At 46.7% G+C, this 18797-nt stretch overlaps 1 protein-coding gene across 2 annotated transcripts in view; it reads left to right on the top strand.

Moving 5' to 3' along the window:
* Nucleotides 1-12928: 12928 nt before the first annotated feature.
* LOC311239564 (E3 ubiquitin-protein ligase MARCHF2-like) overlaps nt 12929-18797 on the top strand; it is a 39741-nt gene continuing 33872 nt past the window's right edge. The window contains exons 1-3 of one of the 2 annotated variants that reach the window (XM_084327916.1): nt 12929-13206; nt 14854-14949; nt 15258-15553. In XM_084327916.1, the coding sequence (XP_084184042.1) occupies nt 15378-15553 (176 nt within the window). In that variant the 5' untranslated portion in view covers nt 12929-13206; nt 14854-14949; nt 15258-15377. The remainder of the gene's footprint in view (nt 13207-14853; nt 14950-15257; nt 15554-18797) is intronic. The other variant, XM_084327917.1, reaches the window with a different exon arrangement.

Below are 18797 nucleotides of genomic sequence, written 5' to 3' on the forward strand. Positions count from 1 at the left end.
TCAACGGAACCGACCGTCTGACCCTGCAGTGATTCAGACGGTCGAGGTCCCACACAAGACAGAGTCAGTCTGGACACAGAGACACCGGAACCCGCAAACAACACTCATCTACATGCTTAGTATTTCTTATCAGTACATAGCATATACATATATAAATATATATATTTTAGCTGAAAAGCATTAACCAGTCAATTGATTCAATCTGTATTTCAGGACATAGTCACCTCAGAGGAAATCAAGGCGCGGCTGGTATTTGCTGGCAGGGATCAGTCCAAGAACTCAATGGATTATAAAAAGTCATCTTTATTTCAATGAAGTTACAGAAAAAGACTAAATAAAAAATATCCATTACAGTTTAAAAGATTATATAAAAACAAAACATGTCATCTGCATCTTGGTCTTCCAAGTCACACACTGGTAAAAACTTCAAAATCTCTCAAAGAAGTCTGTAGGCACCATTCTTCTTCTCTCTCCTTCTCCGTGTAAAAAAATCCCCCTGTGCTCTCGCCAGTTGGCCCTTTTTATAAGGTCCGTCACGTCACGCCATCATCAGTACATAGCTCCAATCACTGTACAGTACGTGTCATATCCCTCCTTCAGTTATTTGTTACTTTGCAGTTACATATCAAATCAAGTAATTCATAAGAATACAATGCCCCTCTGACTAGAGCTCCCTCTTCTTGGCCTTGCATTCCAGCCGGTCACTTCCCTACTGCATGGGGCCTCTTTCGTTCTGAGACGAGGACGAGGCAGACTGCCGTAATATATCTTACATAGCCCACCACATACATATACAGATATATACAGGTACAATAGGTTACAGGTACAATACAGTACTCAGTGTACTATATTACATTAGTTTACATTACATTATAGTCATTATAGTCTGCTCTCCTCTCCTTCCTCTTCTGATTCAAGACTTCAACCAGCAACCCTTCCCGTCTGAAAGGGTTAACATTACACAGCTCTTTCTCCTCTGTCTCTCTCTCTCTCCTCTCCAGAGGCCCACATTCCGCTGGTTCACTCCCTTTTCACAGCTTTTCACAGACCTTTTCTATGGAGACATTTAAAGGCTCAGTTCCATTTTTTTATAAGTAGAGCCATCATAGAGCTGTCTTTCCAGAGTTCAGTTTAAAGATTTATAATGGTCATATAGGAACGACCCAGGATGTCATTGTCAAAAAGTGTCACTTGTTCTGTGGCACTTCTCAACGGGGCAGATACAATATCTCGTTTTCGAGAGGGTCCCACATTGGTGTTTCTATTTGCTGGGTAGGTTAATGAATTGATGTGTAGCACCTGTGTAGGAAGTGTTCTGTATCGTATCGCTCTCGCTCGGCATCGCTCTCTGCACTATCTCGCATACGTGCACGCGCACTGAATAAAGACCACAATGTACCTTTAATCCCAATATTTGTCTGACCACACCCCTATCAGCTTACCCATATAAGCAGGGGTGGGGCCACCCACTCTCCTCCTTCTCGCTTTCACCACAAGGAAGAAGTGCCTCGGTAGATCCCCACACTTGACACCATGATGGAAGAAAGGTTTAGGAGCAGCTTTGGGAAACAAGGATACGTTGACATCATATCTTTATTTTCTCTCTCACTATTTTTGAGAAAATACGGCGATATTGTCTTCGTACTGGAGTGTCTGGAAGATGATGATCATTCTAAAAACCCTCCACCGGTTTTCGTATTGGGAGCACGCTGCTGCATGCTTCTCAACTGCAGTTCCTTGCTGTGTTTGTTGGGGTGAAACCTGTCAGGCCACAGCTGAACTGTCGGACATGCCGCTGTTGTGAGAAGCGGTGCGTTCCAGGTTGGGTGAGTAGTGTTTGCTGGCGGGCTCCACTTGTCTGTTAGTGCTATGGGGGCTACTTGACAAAGTTTATGGAAACCGGCCCCAGGCTAGGGTCCTTTGTTTAGCCACCTAGGCGACAGAAGGCCTTGGTCTGGAGACCATTATAGTTTTAACTAGTGGGCCGCGACCATTGACACTGGTGATCCCTGTGTGTTCTGGACGAGTGGATTCTCTCTGTCACCGTGTTAAGGCCCCATCTTTCATATCCAAATGAGAGTATTCCTTCACGAGGGGATATGTGCATGTAATGTGCGATAGCGGCAGATTCATGTTCAAAGTCAGCTACACAGGCCAGTTGGTACTGTGCTGATTCCGTCGGATGTGGTAAAGTCACCGTTGTGAAGCGGTGTTGACATCTTGTTTTCTCTTTTCTCTTAAAAAGTGAGGAGAGGTTCAGAACGGCGGCCTGTCTGGGTGAGTGTTATGTCATTGTTTACATGTTCATAGCTTACGGTTAGCCAGTCAGCTGTTAACTGCTGCGTTAGCCTGCTGGATCGCTGCATGGCCTGCTTAGGGCCTACTATTAGCCAGTCAGCTGTTAGCTGCGGGGCTAGCATGTCGTGGTCGCTAGGTAACGTTAGCTTGCTGCTATGGGCCATGGCTGGCGCGGGGTAGCTTAGCTTCTCGCGCGCCGCCGTGAGCTCGCTTCTGATCGCGTGCGTCGTTAGGCTATTCTGTTGAACGTGCTTTGATTTTAACATGTTTTACACTCTTGACCGCGACGTCATCCTTGACAGGGGATGTTTCGTCGACCCTGCCCTGAGCCTGGACGGCAAGGTTGCATCAACGGGGGACTGTAGTACGGGTTGGGGCGGTGACGCTACCCAGTTCGGACAACACAGGAGCGGCTGTGTTTCCTACGGTGTCTGTGACTGCACTTCGCTGATCTGCGTTCCGGGTAGGTACGGGGTTGACCAGACCTCATAACACGTCTTCTGGTTTTACTTTGCTAAGTGTATTGTGAATAACGGTGTTTTTTCCCAAAACGTGTGTTGTTGCAATGCATTTAGGATACGTTGCGGGTTATGTGTGAGCTGTTTTTTTTTGTCACTGGCAGTTAGCTTCTCCGTGCAAATCGGATCTGGTTGTTGTGTGAGAAACATCATGGTGTTATATGCTCACAACTAAGGTAACTAACCTATGAAGCTATGCTTGGTGACAAGTGAGTAAAAGAATGTTCTTTCTCAGACTGTAATGACAATGAACAGTGTGTTCACACATTAACAGGTTTTCCTGTTTTAACTGGCCGTATTGAGGGTAAAATAGGAGGATTGTGTTTTCCCCCCCGGTTCCCTGGGGACTTTTTCATCCTCCTGTCAGACATGTTGTGCATTAATTGTGTCTTTTGTGTGGTAGGGATACGATGTAACTCTTAGCTTGATTGCTGAGGTTGTGCTAAATCTGCTGGAGAAACTTATTTCCTAAAGGGAAATTGGTTTGGTTGCTGTCATGTGTGCTTAGCAAGGCCTGTGGTCGATACTAATCAAGAATGATGTATTCTCTCATTGTGAAAAAAACGGCGTTCCTCTGTTGAGTGTTTTTGCCATTTTTTGTAGGTGATGATGGGTTGTGTGTGTCATGTGACCTACAACTGGGTTGTACTGGCCACAGAAGCACATGTGTATGTTGGACCGGGGTTCTTAGAGCCCTCTCTATTCTGTGTTTTTCCTTAGTAAAAATCAGATAGCAGGTTAGCTCATGCGCTGTGTGGAGCTGTGAAACGCTTCATAGAGCTGACTATGACTGTGTCATATTCTCTTTTTGTCGTTACATCGTGTCATGGGTGTGGGGTCGTAAAGGGGTGAACTGGTAACCTTTCCTCTCCCCATTGTTCTGTCGGTCAGGGGTACACCCCCTGTCCTTCAAGGTTCCCGTCACGTGGCGGTTCGGCACGTTACGGGGGGGGGGGGGGGGGGGGGGGGAGGGAGTTCCTGGTCCCACGGCCTGGTATATTGGGCGTGTGCACCGCAGGAATTCCCCCGCCATAGAGTACGTCACCGTGCGCGTCTCTGTTGGTAGGACTTCCGTGTGCTGTTCAGGTGCTGAGGGAGTTCCTGGTCCCACGGCCTGGTATATTGGGCGTGTGCACCGCAGGAATTCCCCCGCCATAGAGTACGTCACCGTGCGCGTCTCTGTTGGTAGGACTTCCGTGTGCTGTTCAGGTCCATGTGATGGATCTGTTTTCAGGGGGGGTGGTCAGGGCTCCTCCTCACCAAGCGCCTATTCAGGCCTTCTGTGAGTTCGGACTCCTTCTTCCATGTGAGGAAGCCTCCATCAGAGTACAGAGCCTTCCTCCTCAGATTGTCAAAGTGAGTGGACCCTCTAGAAGGGTCCTTTTCTATTGTATGTATATTCGATTCAATTCGTTTATTGAGTGTGTATGGGTTCAGTGCCTCTTCCCCGGTGGCCCTAAAACCAGTTTTTTACATGGCTCAAGGTGCAATATATTCTTTTCAATCTGTACAGCTCGCGTGGGAAGTCTCTCTGGGGATCCCCGTCTCTTTCCTATGGGAGGGTGGTGGGATGTAAAAATGTGAACATTTTTTACCCCGGCTGTGTAGACTGGGATACATACTGTTGCTTCCTTCTTTCTATTCCAGAAGTGTTGGAGTTAGGGAGTGTCACACCCCTCTTGTCGTTCCCCTGGGCGCCTTGGGGATTCAATGACAGGTCTAATTAACCTGTTCATTGATGGGGGTGTGTCCCGACGCACGTATAGTGCTAGCTCGCTGTAAACAGGCGATTGACTGGCACGCCTTGGTTGCTTGTGGTTGAAACAGCGTTTTTATAAAGCAACTGAGATGGGGGTTTTTCCTCTTCCGACGACCACATCCCATGACCTGGGTGGGTTGTCGACGGATTCTCGTTCATGTCTGGGGGATGATGACGGGATGGATCTGAACATATGTGGTGGGGTCTCACGCCCTTGGGGTGGGCCACCAGGCGCGGTTCGTCCGAACGTCTGGGTGGCGCCTTCTTTTCATGTTAAGATCAACACGCATATCTGCCCTTCTCCTGGAGTAGGCATGTCGGCGTGGTTAGGGCACGGGACTGGTTCTGGTCACGCTGGTCCAGATCAGTTGAACCCGTTGTCCGCCGGGGATGCAGATCTGCTGTTCTGGTACCCTGAGGGACTTGGGCTTTTTTCAGGGGGAAAAATGCCAGGTCGGTCTGGGTGTCACAGGGTTAAGCGCTATGGAGACCCTGGTTGGGTATGTTTTTACTCAGCACTGTCGTCATGGCTTACAGCCATGCCATTCTGTACGCGCTCGATCTCGTCGGATCTCGGCCGCTACACAGGTTGGTCCTGGTTAGTACTTGGTTGGGAGACCGCCGGGGAATACCAGGTACGGTGTGCTTAGGGGCTGGTTCTCCATTATTTTTCGCTCCTCTCTCACGCATGGCGAAGAGGGGCCTGTGGGGGTGGTTTTTTGACCTCCTCTGGTGACCCTGTGCTTCCCGTACCGCCAGGCCCGGTCCAAAGTGATGTTTGCGACCCGTAGGCCTGGGTTAACCCTTTTTGGAAACTGAAACACTTGTACTGCGGTATAGCCGGTGTATACCCGCAGGTGTGTTTTGGAGTTTTTTCTTGAGGGGTTATAGGAACAACCACCGCATTGGGTAACACCGAGGTGGTTGATTCCCTGGTGTGTTGGAGCAGTGTCAACTCCCGGGTTCACCGTTTGAGGGTGCCCCTGCACGTTCATGACGTCTGCCAATCGTGTCAGCCTTCTCTGCCTCGACCCCTCTGGGTGGGGGTTTTTAAATGGAGGCTTGGTCATGCAACACCGCCAGCTTACGCTCCTTCCGCCGGGGCGGCTGTGTTCAGCTGTCCCCTCTGGCGCCTGTCTCGTCCGCAGTCTCCAGGCTAGGGTTAACAGCCTGTTGCCTGGTTTTTCCCCGGTGCGCTGCCTGCTTCCGTTGGTTAACCTTTTTTGTGTGCTTACGGCCATGCTGACTGCCTGTTCTGCAGGGTCAGTGTGCCAGGCGGTGTACTATTGGGGGGACGGGGCCCGCTCGGCTTACGGCCATACCAACCTGACCACGCCCGATCTCGTCCGGTCTCGGGAGCTAAGCAGGTTCTGGCCTGGTTAGTACTTGGATGGGATTCCGCCTGGGAATACCAGGTGCAGTAACTGAGGGGCCTTTGTCCGAATACGCTGGCGATGTGGGGGGCGGGGCACTACGTGCCCACCTGGTGGGGTCTTGATGCTGGCATCATGGACTTCTCCGGGCCCCCATTCTAGGGAGTCCAGTCCTTTTGGTGGGTCTGGGTCTTCCTTCGTGCTCCGCTGCTACGGCCTTGCCACGGGGTTGGGTTTGCCCTTGACCCCGTGATTCTGGGGGCAGTAACGAGGTTGTTCCTCCGTTCGTTCCCGGGTGGCATGCGGGTTGTGCGTGTGTGTAGTCGTGGGGTCAAGCCACGGTCTGCTCACCCTGTGCGTTGAGTTGCTTGAGTGCCTCTTCGCACGGTCGGGTCCGTCGCCCTCCCGTGAAGTCCCTAATAGGGGGGGTGCCCGCCATTAGGGTGGGTCGGGGGGGCTCGGCCCTCCCTGTTCTGATGGTTTGTGGGGGGCTGTCAGCGGGGTGTATTTGTCGGCCGTTGGCTCTCGCTCGGCCTCCCTTGTGCAGAGAGCGATGCCGAGCGAGAGCGATACGATACAGAACGTTAGGTTATGACTATAACCAAGTTCTGTTAGTATAGCGACGCTCGGCATCCGACGCCGCTGCAGCCTTTGACCTCGCCTTGTGGCGAAAGCTTGGGAAGGAGGAGAGTGGGTGGCCCCACCCCTGCTTATATGGGTAAGCTGATAGGGGTGTGGTCAGACAAATATTGGGATTAAAGGTACATTGTGGTCTTTATTCAGTGCGCGTGCACGTATGCGAGATAGTGCAGAGAGCGATGCCGAGCGTCGCTATACTAACAGAACTTGGTTATAGTCATAACCTAACGTTAATTAATGATGTGTGGCACCTGTGTGAAGCCTGATGTGAGGCTACCAGGTACAAGAGGGCCATTTTGTCCAAGCAGAGGGGTCTTCACCTGCTGAGTTACGAAGTAGGTAACATGGTGAAGCTCCGTAAGTGTTTAGTTAGTTATGTTTATTATGTGGGTTATTGTGGAACTCATTTTGTATTGTAGGTATAATGTATTTTTGTTTCGTTATTTCGCTTGTGTCACTTTTTGTAAATAAATGTCACCTCTGCACCTTGGGAGGCCGGCGATTAAATAACACCAACAATACTTTTTCCGACTACGCCCTTGTTTGTGGGACTTTTTCGAGGAATCTAGAGAGAACCCCACCACAAACCCCCATTTTCATGTCGACGGGAGGCCAGAACACAGAGGAAATACCACATTTTCCGTAAAGGTGTGGACAAGGCCTTAGCCAAGGACCCCCCCCCCCCCATCATGAACATTTACATTTAGTCATTTAGCTGAACGCTTTTATCCAAAGTGATTTGTGTACAACAGGTCAGCAGGAAGGGTACAACTCTGGCAGCTAAGGGTCAGTGACATCCAACAGTGTGGAACGTGAATGCTCTTCACAGGAACCTGCTGTATCAATATTTGGGTCCAAAGGAGACACAAGGGGGGGGGGGGGGGGCGGGGCAGCAAAAGGAACAAGACATTGTTTAGCTAACAGTTTATTCTATGTTTTAACCCTTTCACTACCACACTACAGAAGGTTAACCTGTAGTGTGGTTGTGAAAGGGTTAACCATTTGTTGTGTGGCAGTGAAAGGGTTAACATTCTGTATTGTCACAGTGAAAGGGTTAACCCGTTGGTAGTGAAAGGGTTAAAGGCATTTCCCCTTTCTTTTTGATGGGACAGTGCATGACAGGAAGTCAGAGGACAGAGGTGAGATGAAGGTCAGATCTGAGACGTCTCTACTGTATACCTGGTCCACACAGTCAGCCATCAGCTCTTTAGAGCTCACAGTCAGCCAAATACGCTAGTTTAGAATCCCAGGAACTGGTTATGGATTCTGGTCAGACGTGAGGGGGTCAGGTTTACTGTCGGACATGTTCTTTTAACATCTGTTTATTTACATTTCTAATTTTAACAGTTAGTGCTGCGTAAACTTACATGACCCACACACACATACATAGATAGTTATAGACCAGTATAGTATATTAGTAATACATGTTGAGTATATATATTAGTAATACATAGGGGTGTAACGGTACACAAAAACCACGTTCGGTACGTACCTCGGTTTTGAAGTCACGGTTCGGTTTTTCGGTACAGTGGGGGAAAGTTTGGCTTTCCATGTTCCACTCAGGGGTGATGTAGTGTGCAGTAACTAATTGTACTTGTAGGGCTGTCAACGAATATTCGATATTGAAATTAATAATCGACTTAAAAAATAATTATTATTATATTAGATTGTGAAAAAAACAGCCCCTGGTGGGCGGTCGTTAGTGGTTAACATACTGTTGTATTCGTTCTGTACACTACACAGCCGTTCGGTACGGTACGGTACACACTGAAATGGTTCGGTTCGGTGTGGATATGTGTACCTTTATACCCCTAATACATGATCATTATAGATATTAGTAATACATGTCCAATATAGATATTAGTAATACATGTCCAGTATAGATATTAGTAATACATGTCCAGTATAGATATTAGTAATACATGTCCAGTATAAATATTAGTAATACATGTCCAGTATAGATATTAGTAATAGTACAATACATGACCAGTATAGATATTAGTAATACATGTCCAGTATAGATATTAGTAATAATACAATACATGACCACTGAGGCCATGGATCAGCTTCTTACCATCTTCTGTCTGTGGTCTCTCAACGTGGTTTAGACGTTGAGTTCATTACTGGGTTAAGTACTTCTATTCTATTCACATAATATGCTTACTACATATATCTATTCTATTCACATATATGCTTACCACATGTATCTATTGCTATGACCGCCCATCACAATCACGCAAACAGTCTAACGCCTGTCCCGTCTCCCGTGATGATGACCGGGACCCTCTCTGCGCCGCCCCCATGCCTCAAATTGTTAGTCACAGCCAGGGCCTCTCTCGCACCTGCTGCTTCCACGCCCTTATATGGGCAGCTTCCTGCTCCTGTCAGTCGGGATCAATCTGCACACCTGAGACTCGTCAGATCATCACCAGCTCTGATATAAGCCCTGCGTCTCCTGCCACTCACCGTCTGAGTGTTGCTACACCTACCTAGGTACGAGGACGTAACCAACTTGCTACTCTGTCTTTTACCTGCCTTGCTCTAACCCTGTCTCCCTGTGCCCAGAATCGCCTGCCGTTCGGTCTACGCTGTCTCCCGAGACACCACCCGCCTGGACGTTCCCGTGGATCACAAGGAGTGCTCCTACTCGCACCTGTCACACATTCCTATTTCATTCTAAGAAACCCTGTCCGCATTGTACTTTGGTATTAAACAACCTAAACTGCCTCATTCTCCTCTCCCTGTGTTCTGCTCTTGGGCTCCAGTTATCGCTAACCTAACACAAATAGATCCGCCATCAGCTCTATTTTTCAATCTTTCAAAATGTTCAGTTGCTATTGCATGCACTTATCTATGTTTCATTACACATATGTGTGCATGCTTACCAACTGTTTCGCCTGTTTTATTGCAACACTACTATCACCGACATCTAAGAAGGGAGATCCCCCCTTGAACGGCCTTTCTAAGGTTTCTCTCCTCCACATTGCATGTGGTGCATTTTTTCCTATTGCTAGGTTTTAGTGAGTTTTTCCTTACCTTCGTGTGGGGTATGTCTGGGAGTGTTGCATTTATTTATTTTAAATTGTTTGGACTTCATGGTGTTTTTGTTTTGTTCTTGATTTATTGTGATGTTTCTTCTTGACTTGTTTAAAGAAGACGTGTCCGGCCCATGGGGACATCAACGTGTGTTGTCGGGCCTTACAAATACATTTTATTTTATTTGATCAGTATAGATATTAGTTACACATGATCATTATAGATATCAGTAATACATGTCCAGTACACAGGTACACAGAATAGAGGAATATACGTATTGCATAGTAGTGGGGGGGGGGGGGTGTTAATGTTAGAGATGGTTATGATGTTAGAGTTCAGAATGGTTATGATGTTAGAGTTCATGGTGGTTATGGCTCTGGGGAAAGAACTGTCCGTACGTATGTTTGTTCAGGCTGATGCACCTGTAATGCCTGCCCTGCCAGATGGCACCAGCTCCAACAGGTGGAAGCCAGGGTGTGAGCCGTCCTTTACTATGTGTTTTGCTCTGTTGAGGCAGCATGAATTGTGACTGTCCTTCAGGGAGGGGAGAGGGCAGCCGATGATCTTTTATGCTGTATTTATTACCCTCTGAAGCCCTGTGCAGCTTGTGCACCACACTGTTATGCAGTACGTCAGCAGGCTCTCATCAGCAGAGCGGTAGAAGGTCACCAGCAGCGTCTCCTCCAGACTGTCTCTCCTCAGCAGCCTTCTTGATGACCGCAGGTGTGTTTGCGTTCCAGGAGAGGTCAGCAGATATGAGGTATAGCCTACCGAAGAACTTGAAGAGGGGTCTCCACACCCTCACCGTACTGTGGTGTTCAGTGCCAGGTTGTTCACTGAGCACCATTCTGTTAGTTTCAGGACCCTGTAATAAGTCCCACCACAGTAGTGTCGTCAGAAAATTTTACAATGATGTTCTCTGGGAGGGCTGGACTGCAGCCATGGGTGTAGAGCGAGTACAGAAGTGGGCTCAGCACACAGCCCTGGGGGGGCGGTGCTGAGTGTGCGGGTGGAGGAGAGGTGGGGGCCAAGCTTCAGTCTGGGGAGCCTAAACCTGACAGTTTAATAACCAGAATGTCCGGGACATTTGTATCGAAGGCTGAGCTGTAGTCGATGAAAGGCATTCTTACATGGCTCCCCCGGTGTTGCAGGTGGCTCAGAGCGGAGTGGAGAGCTATAGCTATGGCGTCGTCCGTGGATCTGTTTGCTCTATAAACAAACCGGTGTGGGTCAAAGGTAGGGGGGGGGGCAGGCTTTGTTTGATGTGGTGTAAGACCAGCCTTTCGAAGCACTTAGTGATGACAGGTGGGAGTGCTACTGGGAGTTAGTCATTGAGGCTGTCTGTGGCAGATTTCTTAGGTACAGGAATGGTTGTGGCAGAGTTTAGGCAGGGTAGGATGAGTGCCCGTCGTGCCAGGGAGAGGTTGAAGAGGATGGTGAAGACCTGTGAGAGCTGGTCAGCGCATGCTTTGAGCACCTTCCCAGGTACTTCGTCAAGACCAGCGGCCTTCCTGGGGTTCACTGCCCTGAGCACCCTGCCTGACGTCGTGCTCCTCTGGAGTGAGTGAGGGAGTGCTGGGGGCTGGTGGGGGAGAGGGGATGCGGCTGTGACTGGTTGTGGTGCATCAAAGCGAGCAAAGAAGCAGTTCAGCTCCTCTACCAGCGACATATATGACATATGTATCAGAGTCCCCAGTTGTTGCGTCACAGCCTCTGTAGTTGGTGATGTTCTGAACGCCCTGCCACATCTTCCGTGGGTTGTTGCTTGAGAGGTGGTCTTCTATCTGTAAAAATATCTATACATCTATAATTCTGTCTATTGTAAAATTACTATAAAAAGTTGTCTACAATGTACTATTATCTACCGTGTTAAAGCTGTCGAGTTTCCATAGTAACAGACATTCCGCACAGGGCAGCCTGACCGCAAAATCTGGGCACTGTTGCTATCAGAAGACAAGGGGGGAGGGAGTCTTTTGCATAATTAAACTATAAAATAAATCCACATCTGAATAGAACTAAATTATTTGTTGCGACGGATCCCCCTCTTTTCAAGAGGATCTGAGCACGGTCGGATTCCCCGACATATCATCTCTTTGTAGTCCATCTTAGCTTCCTTGATTCCTCTCTTCGGGTCAGCTCGAGCAGCACCGTACCAGAGCTCTGTCCCCTGACCTGAAGGCGTGTCGTGGGCCTTGAGGAGCATGCAGACCTGGCTTGTCATCCAGGGTTTCTGGTTTGGGAAAACCCAGATGCATTTGTCCACAGTGCCATTGCCAGTAGGGTACTTGATGTAGGATAGTACAGTGTGTTGTGGGGTCCTGAAGTTCAAATGCATCCCATGCAGTGTGTGCAAAACAGTCCTGTAGCCAAGATGTAACAGTCTTTGTAGCTTGTTCTCGCTCTGAGGGGAGTGTGCACAGGTAGAGTAACTACAACAACAGCATTCACATTCAACTCACCACACACGTATACACGACGAATTGGCTACAACAGTTTGTTTATACCTCAGAAGTATGATATTTAGATTTGGTCCTCAAAAGGAATGGAGGTGAATAAGGAGCCTGACACCTGGGAGGAATGGAATGGACAGCAGACAACAGGGACAGTGGTTGCTAGTTTACTAGTCAGATTACTTTATAGAGGTACGACTGATGAAACGAATTGATTGATTTATTGAAAACTTAAAGAATGGGTACAATACAGTACGGCTCAAGACAAACAACTGCTAAGAGGATGCAGACCAGAAAAATACTTCCGTCTTGTTTACATCAGGGTCCTCAATTTTTCAATTTATCAAGATACTAAAGTGAAATATCCCTTTAACATACATAACTGCATTTTTGCTCTATTACATATGATCACATACATATTATTACAACATAATATTTTAACACTGCAGTTGAAAAAGTTGTCCCCACAAAACATGAGATAAATTCATAAAATCAACTTGTAGCGACGGAATGGTGCCACCTAGCGGTGTAACCCGGTCACTAGTAACCACTGCCTGTTCACCTCGGTTTGTTGTGATTATTATGTGTTGCATACGCGGTTCGCCTATTCCTTTCCCTCTTTTAATCAAATCAACGTAACACTAAAAGAGAGGCGCATTTAACCCCCCCCCCCCGTGTGCATTCAAATGTGCAGAATCAGAACAGATTAATTAGAAGACATTTTGTCTCCGTTACAGTGAAACAGAGAGCGTCTTCGCAAACATAGGCTACTGGGAAAAAAATCAAGCACCTGAGAAACAGGATCACGTGACGCAGCGACCAGACAGACGCTACAGTCCAGCTGAGGATGTTGAGTCGTTAGCCGTTAGCTGTCAAAACCCCTGGCGAGAACAAGGCACAAGCGTTCCTCTTTCGGACCAGAGACACAGGGCAACCGAGTCGGTTACACGACGACGAAGCCATGGAGAGGAAACAAGACACACCGTCGTCTTTTGTTTCCCTTCGCAGGCACCGGTTTCCGGTTAGATGTCAATGTCATATTTGTAGCTAAAGCTAGTCTGGCTAATAAGCTAACCGTTAGCTGTCTGTCTGCTGCGTTTCAAAGCCCAAGGCGAGGACACCCTACCTACCAGGTAACCGCCGTATTAGCCTCTCTGTTTACTAAAACATCACCCAGTTGTGTGTTGTCTGTCAGCTGTCTACTGTTTTGCAGGTTTTTTTCTACTGCATGACATGGTGTTGAAAACATCACATCATTTCTAACGTTATCTGAACGGCCACACAGTAACGTTAATAACCTGCTCTATCTGCACCTGACAGAATTTGTATTCGTATGTTTGTTGAAAAGAAACTGGGCAGTTTTGTTATTAGTTTACCCTCTCCCAGTCCATTGATTCCCGAATAGATTATTTTTAGAAAGTGATTGTGTCCTAATCATCGGTTTTAAATAGACGTGTGTGTGTGTGTGTGTTGTTGTTGTCATGTGTGTCATCATCATCACCTCGTTGACATCATCACCCTCCCCCCTATTTAGCCAGCCTGAGTGACAACACACTCCAGAGACAGAGGTGATACAGTCAGATGTACTCACACTGGGTTAAATGCCTTGCTTAAAGGCATTCTTCTGACAGTAGTTGTGAATAAAGGGAGAATATTACCCCCCACCCCCAAGATTTCTGCTGGCCCAAGCGTTCAAACTGGCAACCCTCTGGACACTAGCTCTCTAACCTCTAACCCTGTCTGCCACCACCCGGCCTAGTTGATGTCACTGCCATGTATTATTTACACATCTCTCTGACATGAGCTGCTGATATTCCTGTCAGAATGACATCACGTTGAACTAGCTCAGCTAGGTGAATGTTATTCCACTCTTAAGCTGGGGTGACAGTGGCTCAGGAGGTAGAGCGGTTGTCTGGTAATCAAACGGTTCCCGGTGTCCTTGAGCAAAGACACTTAACCCCCTAACTGCTCCCGATGAGCAGGTCGGCACCTTGCATGGTCGCCCCCACCGTCTGTGTGAGTGAATCGGAATCAGAATCAGAAAGGTCTTTATTGCCAAGTAGTTTACACTTACAAGGAATTTTATTTGGTCGTTTGGTGTGACATTAACAGGCAGACAATTACGGTAGAATAAAATATAAGGTAGAATGAAATAAAATGGAATATAAACTAAATTAAAATAGAAGCACAATAGAATATAATGTAATTATAAAATAAAGTAGGCCAGGGCTGTACAATTGTGCACGGTGTGGTCATGTATATGTACACTAATTAGAATACAAATAACTACAGTGGGATGGAATTAGGGCTGGGCAATTAATCGTAAAAAAATCGCGATCTCGATTCATAGACCTATGCAATCTCATTTCTAAGTTATGACGATTAAAAAAAAAAACTAATTTTAAAAAGAATATATATATAGAGATTTTTTTTTACTTTACCTTTTAAATGATTTTATTGAAAAAATAAGAATCGTGAGAATCGTGATCTCAATTCTTAGAGAGAAAAATCGTGATTCACATTTTAGCAAGAATCGCCCAGCCCTAGATGGAATATTTAACAGGGCTGTGCAATTGAGCAGTAATGTGCAAAAAGTATGAACAGTGAAGTATGAACAAGTATGAAGAGTTTTGATTGTATATAGTATATATAGTACAAATATATACAAAAATGGGTGAATGTGAGGCATTAGTTGTAAAGCGCTTTGGATAACAAATCATATTTTATTTAATTTAATTTCAAACCTTTATTTAAACTCGATGTTCTTCTTGGTCCGACAGGCGTTTGCCCTGCAGCTGGAGAGAGAGAGGAGAGGAGGAGAGAGGTTGTGGAGGTGACCGGTGTGCTCGGCTCGGACCTGAGCCTGGTGTCAGCAGGTGGGCTTTTCGTCGGACCTTCTGCTGCCGTCTGCATGCCCCCTACTACCAGCTGACTGAACACAAGGCTGAGTTTAGATGAACAAAACAGATTTAGTCTAGCCTTACTCACTGTTCAAAGTTTACAATCAATGTTTCTCAGGAAGCGGCAAAGACACTTGACCCCTAACTGCTCCTGATGAGCAGGTTGGCACCTTGCATGGTCGCCTCTGCTGTCTTGTGTGTGAATGTGTGAGAGTGAATGGGTGAATGTGAGGCATGAGTTGTAAAGCGCATTTACCTGCTCGATGTTCTTCTCGGTCCGACAGGCGTTTGCTCTGCAGCTGGAGTCAGAGAAGAGGAGGAGAAGAGAGGAGTGGAGGAGAAGAGACGAGTGCAGGTGACCAGTGTGATCGGCTGGGAACTGACCCTCTGCCTGCGGTGGAGACATGTCCTCGTCCGGCTGCTGCCGCCTGCCGGCCTCGCTGTGCCGCTACGCCGAGTCCGAGCACTCCAAGGACTCAGAGGAGTCGGACTCTACGGGCCACGCCCGGTACGTCGCCAAGGTTACGGCCAAAGATGGCCGCCCGCTCTCCACCGTGGTCAAAGCGGTGAGCTTGCAGAGGTAAGAGCTTTTGAGCTCCGGCGTCTGAGCTAAACAGGGGCGTGTACAGGTGTGGCTTTGAACACTTTTTTCATGTTCCAACTGCCAGCAGTTGGAACGAGATGCGAAGGACTCTTTAAGTAATTTGTTTGTTCTGCTTCATGTATTACATACCTTGTAATTTTATTTGGCTGTATGTTTGGTGTGTGTTTGAATTATTTCCCTTACCTCTGTGATGTGTATCGTCTTGTCTTTTTTCTATTTTATTTTATCGTCCCCTTTCCCTGTTACCCTTCGAGAGGCCCTTTGTCCTTCCACCAGGCCTTCATTGTAAATAAGAATTTGTTCTTAATCAACCTGCCTGGTTAAATAAAGGTTAAATAAAATTAACCCATTCAGTGCCAGCCACGAGATTAGTCGGGTTAACTCGCCATGCGTTGAGTGCCAAGACCCGAGAAACTCAGAGAAAATCTGGTTTTAATCGTTATTTCTTTTATTAGCAATATCCATTCATTTTTCATCCATCCAGCCTGACGTTATCATTGGGAATGGGTCTGAGCTCGAAAAGGGCAAATACCGCCGCCTATCGTCTCCCGTATGGTATTGCACATCATTGGATTGGATTGGGTGGGACTGTGCATCAGGAAAAAAACTCCGGTTCCGGGGTTTCCCTTCTCGGGCAAGCAGTAGCTGTTACCACATTCACTGGGGAGGCTGGGAGCAGCTTTCGATTATGTGTTTTGGACTATAATGTTGGATCAATAAATGTGATCAATATTTGGAATGGCGATCAGGAATTGGATTAATCCTTTTGCAGAACATTGGATGCGAGGTAAGGACTCTATGTTACCAGTCTTGGGTTAATCAGATGTATTTTTCTCCGCCGTGTGTGTGTGTGTGTGTGTGTGTGTGTGTGTGTGTGTGTGTGTGCGTGCTGACCACGGCATGGATAATCGATTTTTCGTGTGCATAAGTACACATATACTATCCTTAATCTAGCGTTTATTTGAAAACGATTCATAAATCAGCCGAAAAATTACAACGTGTTTTGTGTATTCCACTAAAGAGCTATTATCGCGGAATTTCTCTGGAATTACTAGACATCTCCAAAACTATACTCGTATTCAAAACCGTATAAACGGAAATGTACCAATGAAAAAACAATCCGTTTCGTACATGTTGACTGCAAGCAAGTCATTGATAAGCGACAGGTGTATTAGACACACAGCCATAATTTAAGATATAGTTTAAGCGTTCGCAAATTTCCCCGTCCTCCCATTGACTTCAGTGTTGGCACGCTTACCCTAATATGGTCATAAGGGCGTGGCTCTGAATGAGTTAATAAATACAAATCTTATTTTTCAGATTAAAATGCTGCCATGAGAAATTCCACCCCAAAAAGAAACATTAAACACATTTTGCAGATTTAGGCAGAACTGATTATCTCTATGTGGCCAAAGCCCTCTGCTCAGAAACAGCAGTTAAACGTGATGATATGGTAGAGCTGGACGCCTGTTACTGTTCCGCAACTGTAAGTTACTTCCTGGGTAGGCCTGATTGGCCCCGACAGGCGCGGCCACGCCCCGCGGCAGCCTCAGGACGCGCAACGAGGCTGCTGAGAGCTGTCGCGCGGAAATAGGCTGTCTATTGCCTCGCGCTGCAACGCGGAAATAGGCTGTCTATTGCCATTCTCTAAGACAAACTCTAACCTTAACCAGCTCCTTAACATCGCCTAAACTTAACCCTTTAACCTTAAGCAACTCCGAAACTATGCCTAACCTTAACCATGCCTAACCTTAACCATAAGGCATAACCAACTCCGAAAGAATATTGCCATTCTCTAAGACAAACTAACCTTAACCAGCTCCTTAACAGCGCCTAAACTTAACCCTTTAACCTTAAGCAACTCCGAAACTATGCCTAACCTTAACCTTAACCATGCCTAACCTTAACCATAAGGCATAACCAACTCCGAAAGAATATTGCCATTCTCTAAGACAAACTCTAACCTTAACCAGCTCCTTAACAGCGCCTAAACTTAACCCTTTAACCTTAAGCAACTCCGAAACTATGCCTAACCTTAACCTTAACCATGCCTAACCTTAACCATAAGGCATAACCAACTCCGAAAGAATATTGCCATTCTCTAAGACAAACTCTAACCTTAACCAGCTCCTTAACAGCGCCTAAACTTAACCCTTTAACCTTAAGCAACTCCGAAACTATGCCTAACCTTAACCATGCCTAACCTTAAAGGATAACTCCACTATTTTGGGAAATTAGCTTATTTAACATCTTCCCTGGAGTTAGACAAGAAGATGCATACCTTTTTTGTCTCTGTGCGTGCATTTTAGCTTTGGGAATAGATGCTCCGTTAGCATAGCTTAGCTTCATCACTGGAAGTGAGGCAGGACAGTAGCCTTACAGTGCCTTACAGTGTATTGCAAGGTCTGACATTGACCAAACTTGATATGCATGACCTTGGTGGGCTCTAGGTCAACTCCTGAAAAGGGGGTCAATGTCAGACCTTGCAATCAAAAGTTAGGGGCGCACTGAAATTATGGCAAGGGTTATTAGCCCCCTAACTTTTGATTGCAAAGTCTGACATTGACCCCCTTTTCAGGAGTTGACCTAGAGCCCACCAAGGTCATGCATATCAAGTTTGGTCAATGTCAGACCTTGCAATACACTGTAAGGCACTGTAAGGCTACTGTCCTGCCTCACTTCCAGTGATGAAGCTAAGCTATGCTAACGGAGCATCTATTCCCAAAGCTAAAATGCACGCACAGAGACAAAAAAGGTTGCATCTTCTTGTCTAACTCCAGGGAAGATGTTAAATAAGCTAATTTCCCAAAATAGTGGAGTTATCCTTTAACCATAAGGCATAACCAACTCCGAAAGAATATTGCCATTCTCTAAGACAAACTCTAACCTTAACCAGCTCCTTAACAGCGCCTAAACTTAACCTTTCTAACCATAACCAACTCCGAAACAATGCCTAACCTTAACCAACTCCGAAACAATGCTTAAAGTTAACATGCCTAAACTTAACGGCGAACGAATGCACGTTAAAAAAAAAAAAAAAATTAAGGGAATCGAACTTGCCAGCAACGGACGGTAGGATCCACACCAATGCAGCGCTGCCAATTGAGCTATTTCTGGATAGTGAAAAAGGGCGTATTACTGCTACATAATCTACATAATGCTGCCGCGGAGCGTGCCGCGCGGCAGAGAAAGTTGCGCGTCCTGAGGCTGCCGCGGGGCG

This window comes from Notolepis coatsorum (genome assembly GCF_963971535.1).
Source record: "Notolepis coatsorum genome assembly, chromosome: 13".
In the NCBI taxonomy this organism is placed as follows: domain Eukaryota; kingdom Metazoa; phylum Chordata; class Actinopteri; order Aulopiformes; family Paralepididae; genus Notolepis; species Notolepis coatsorum.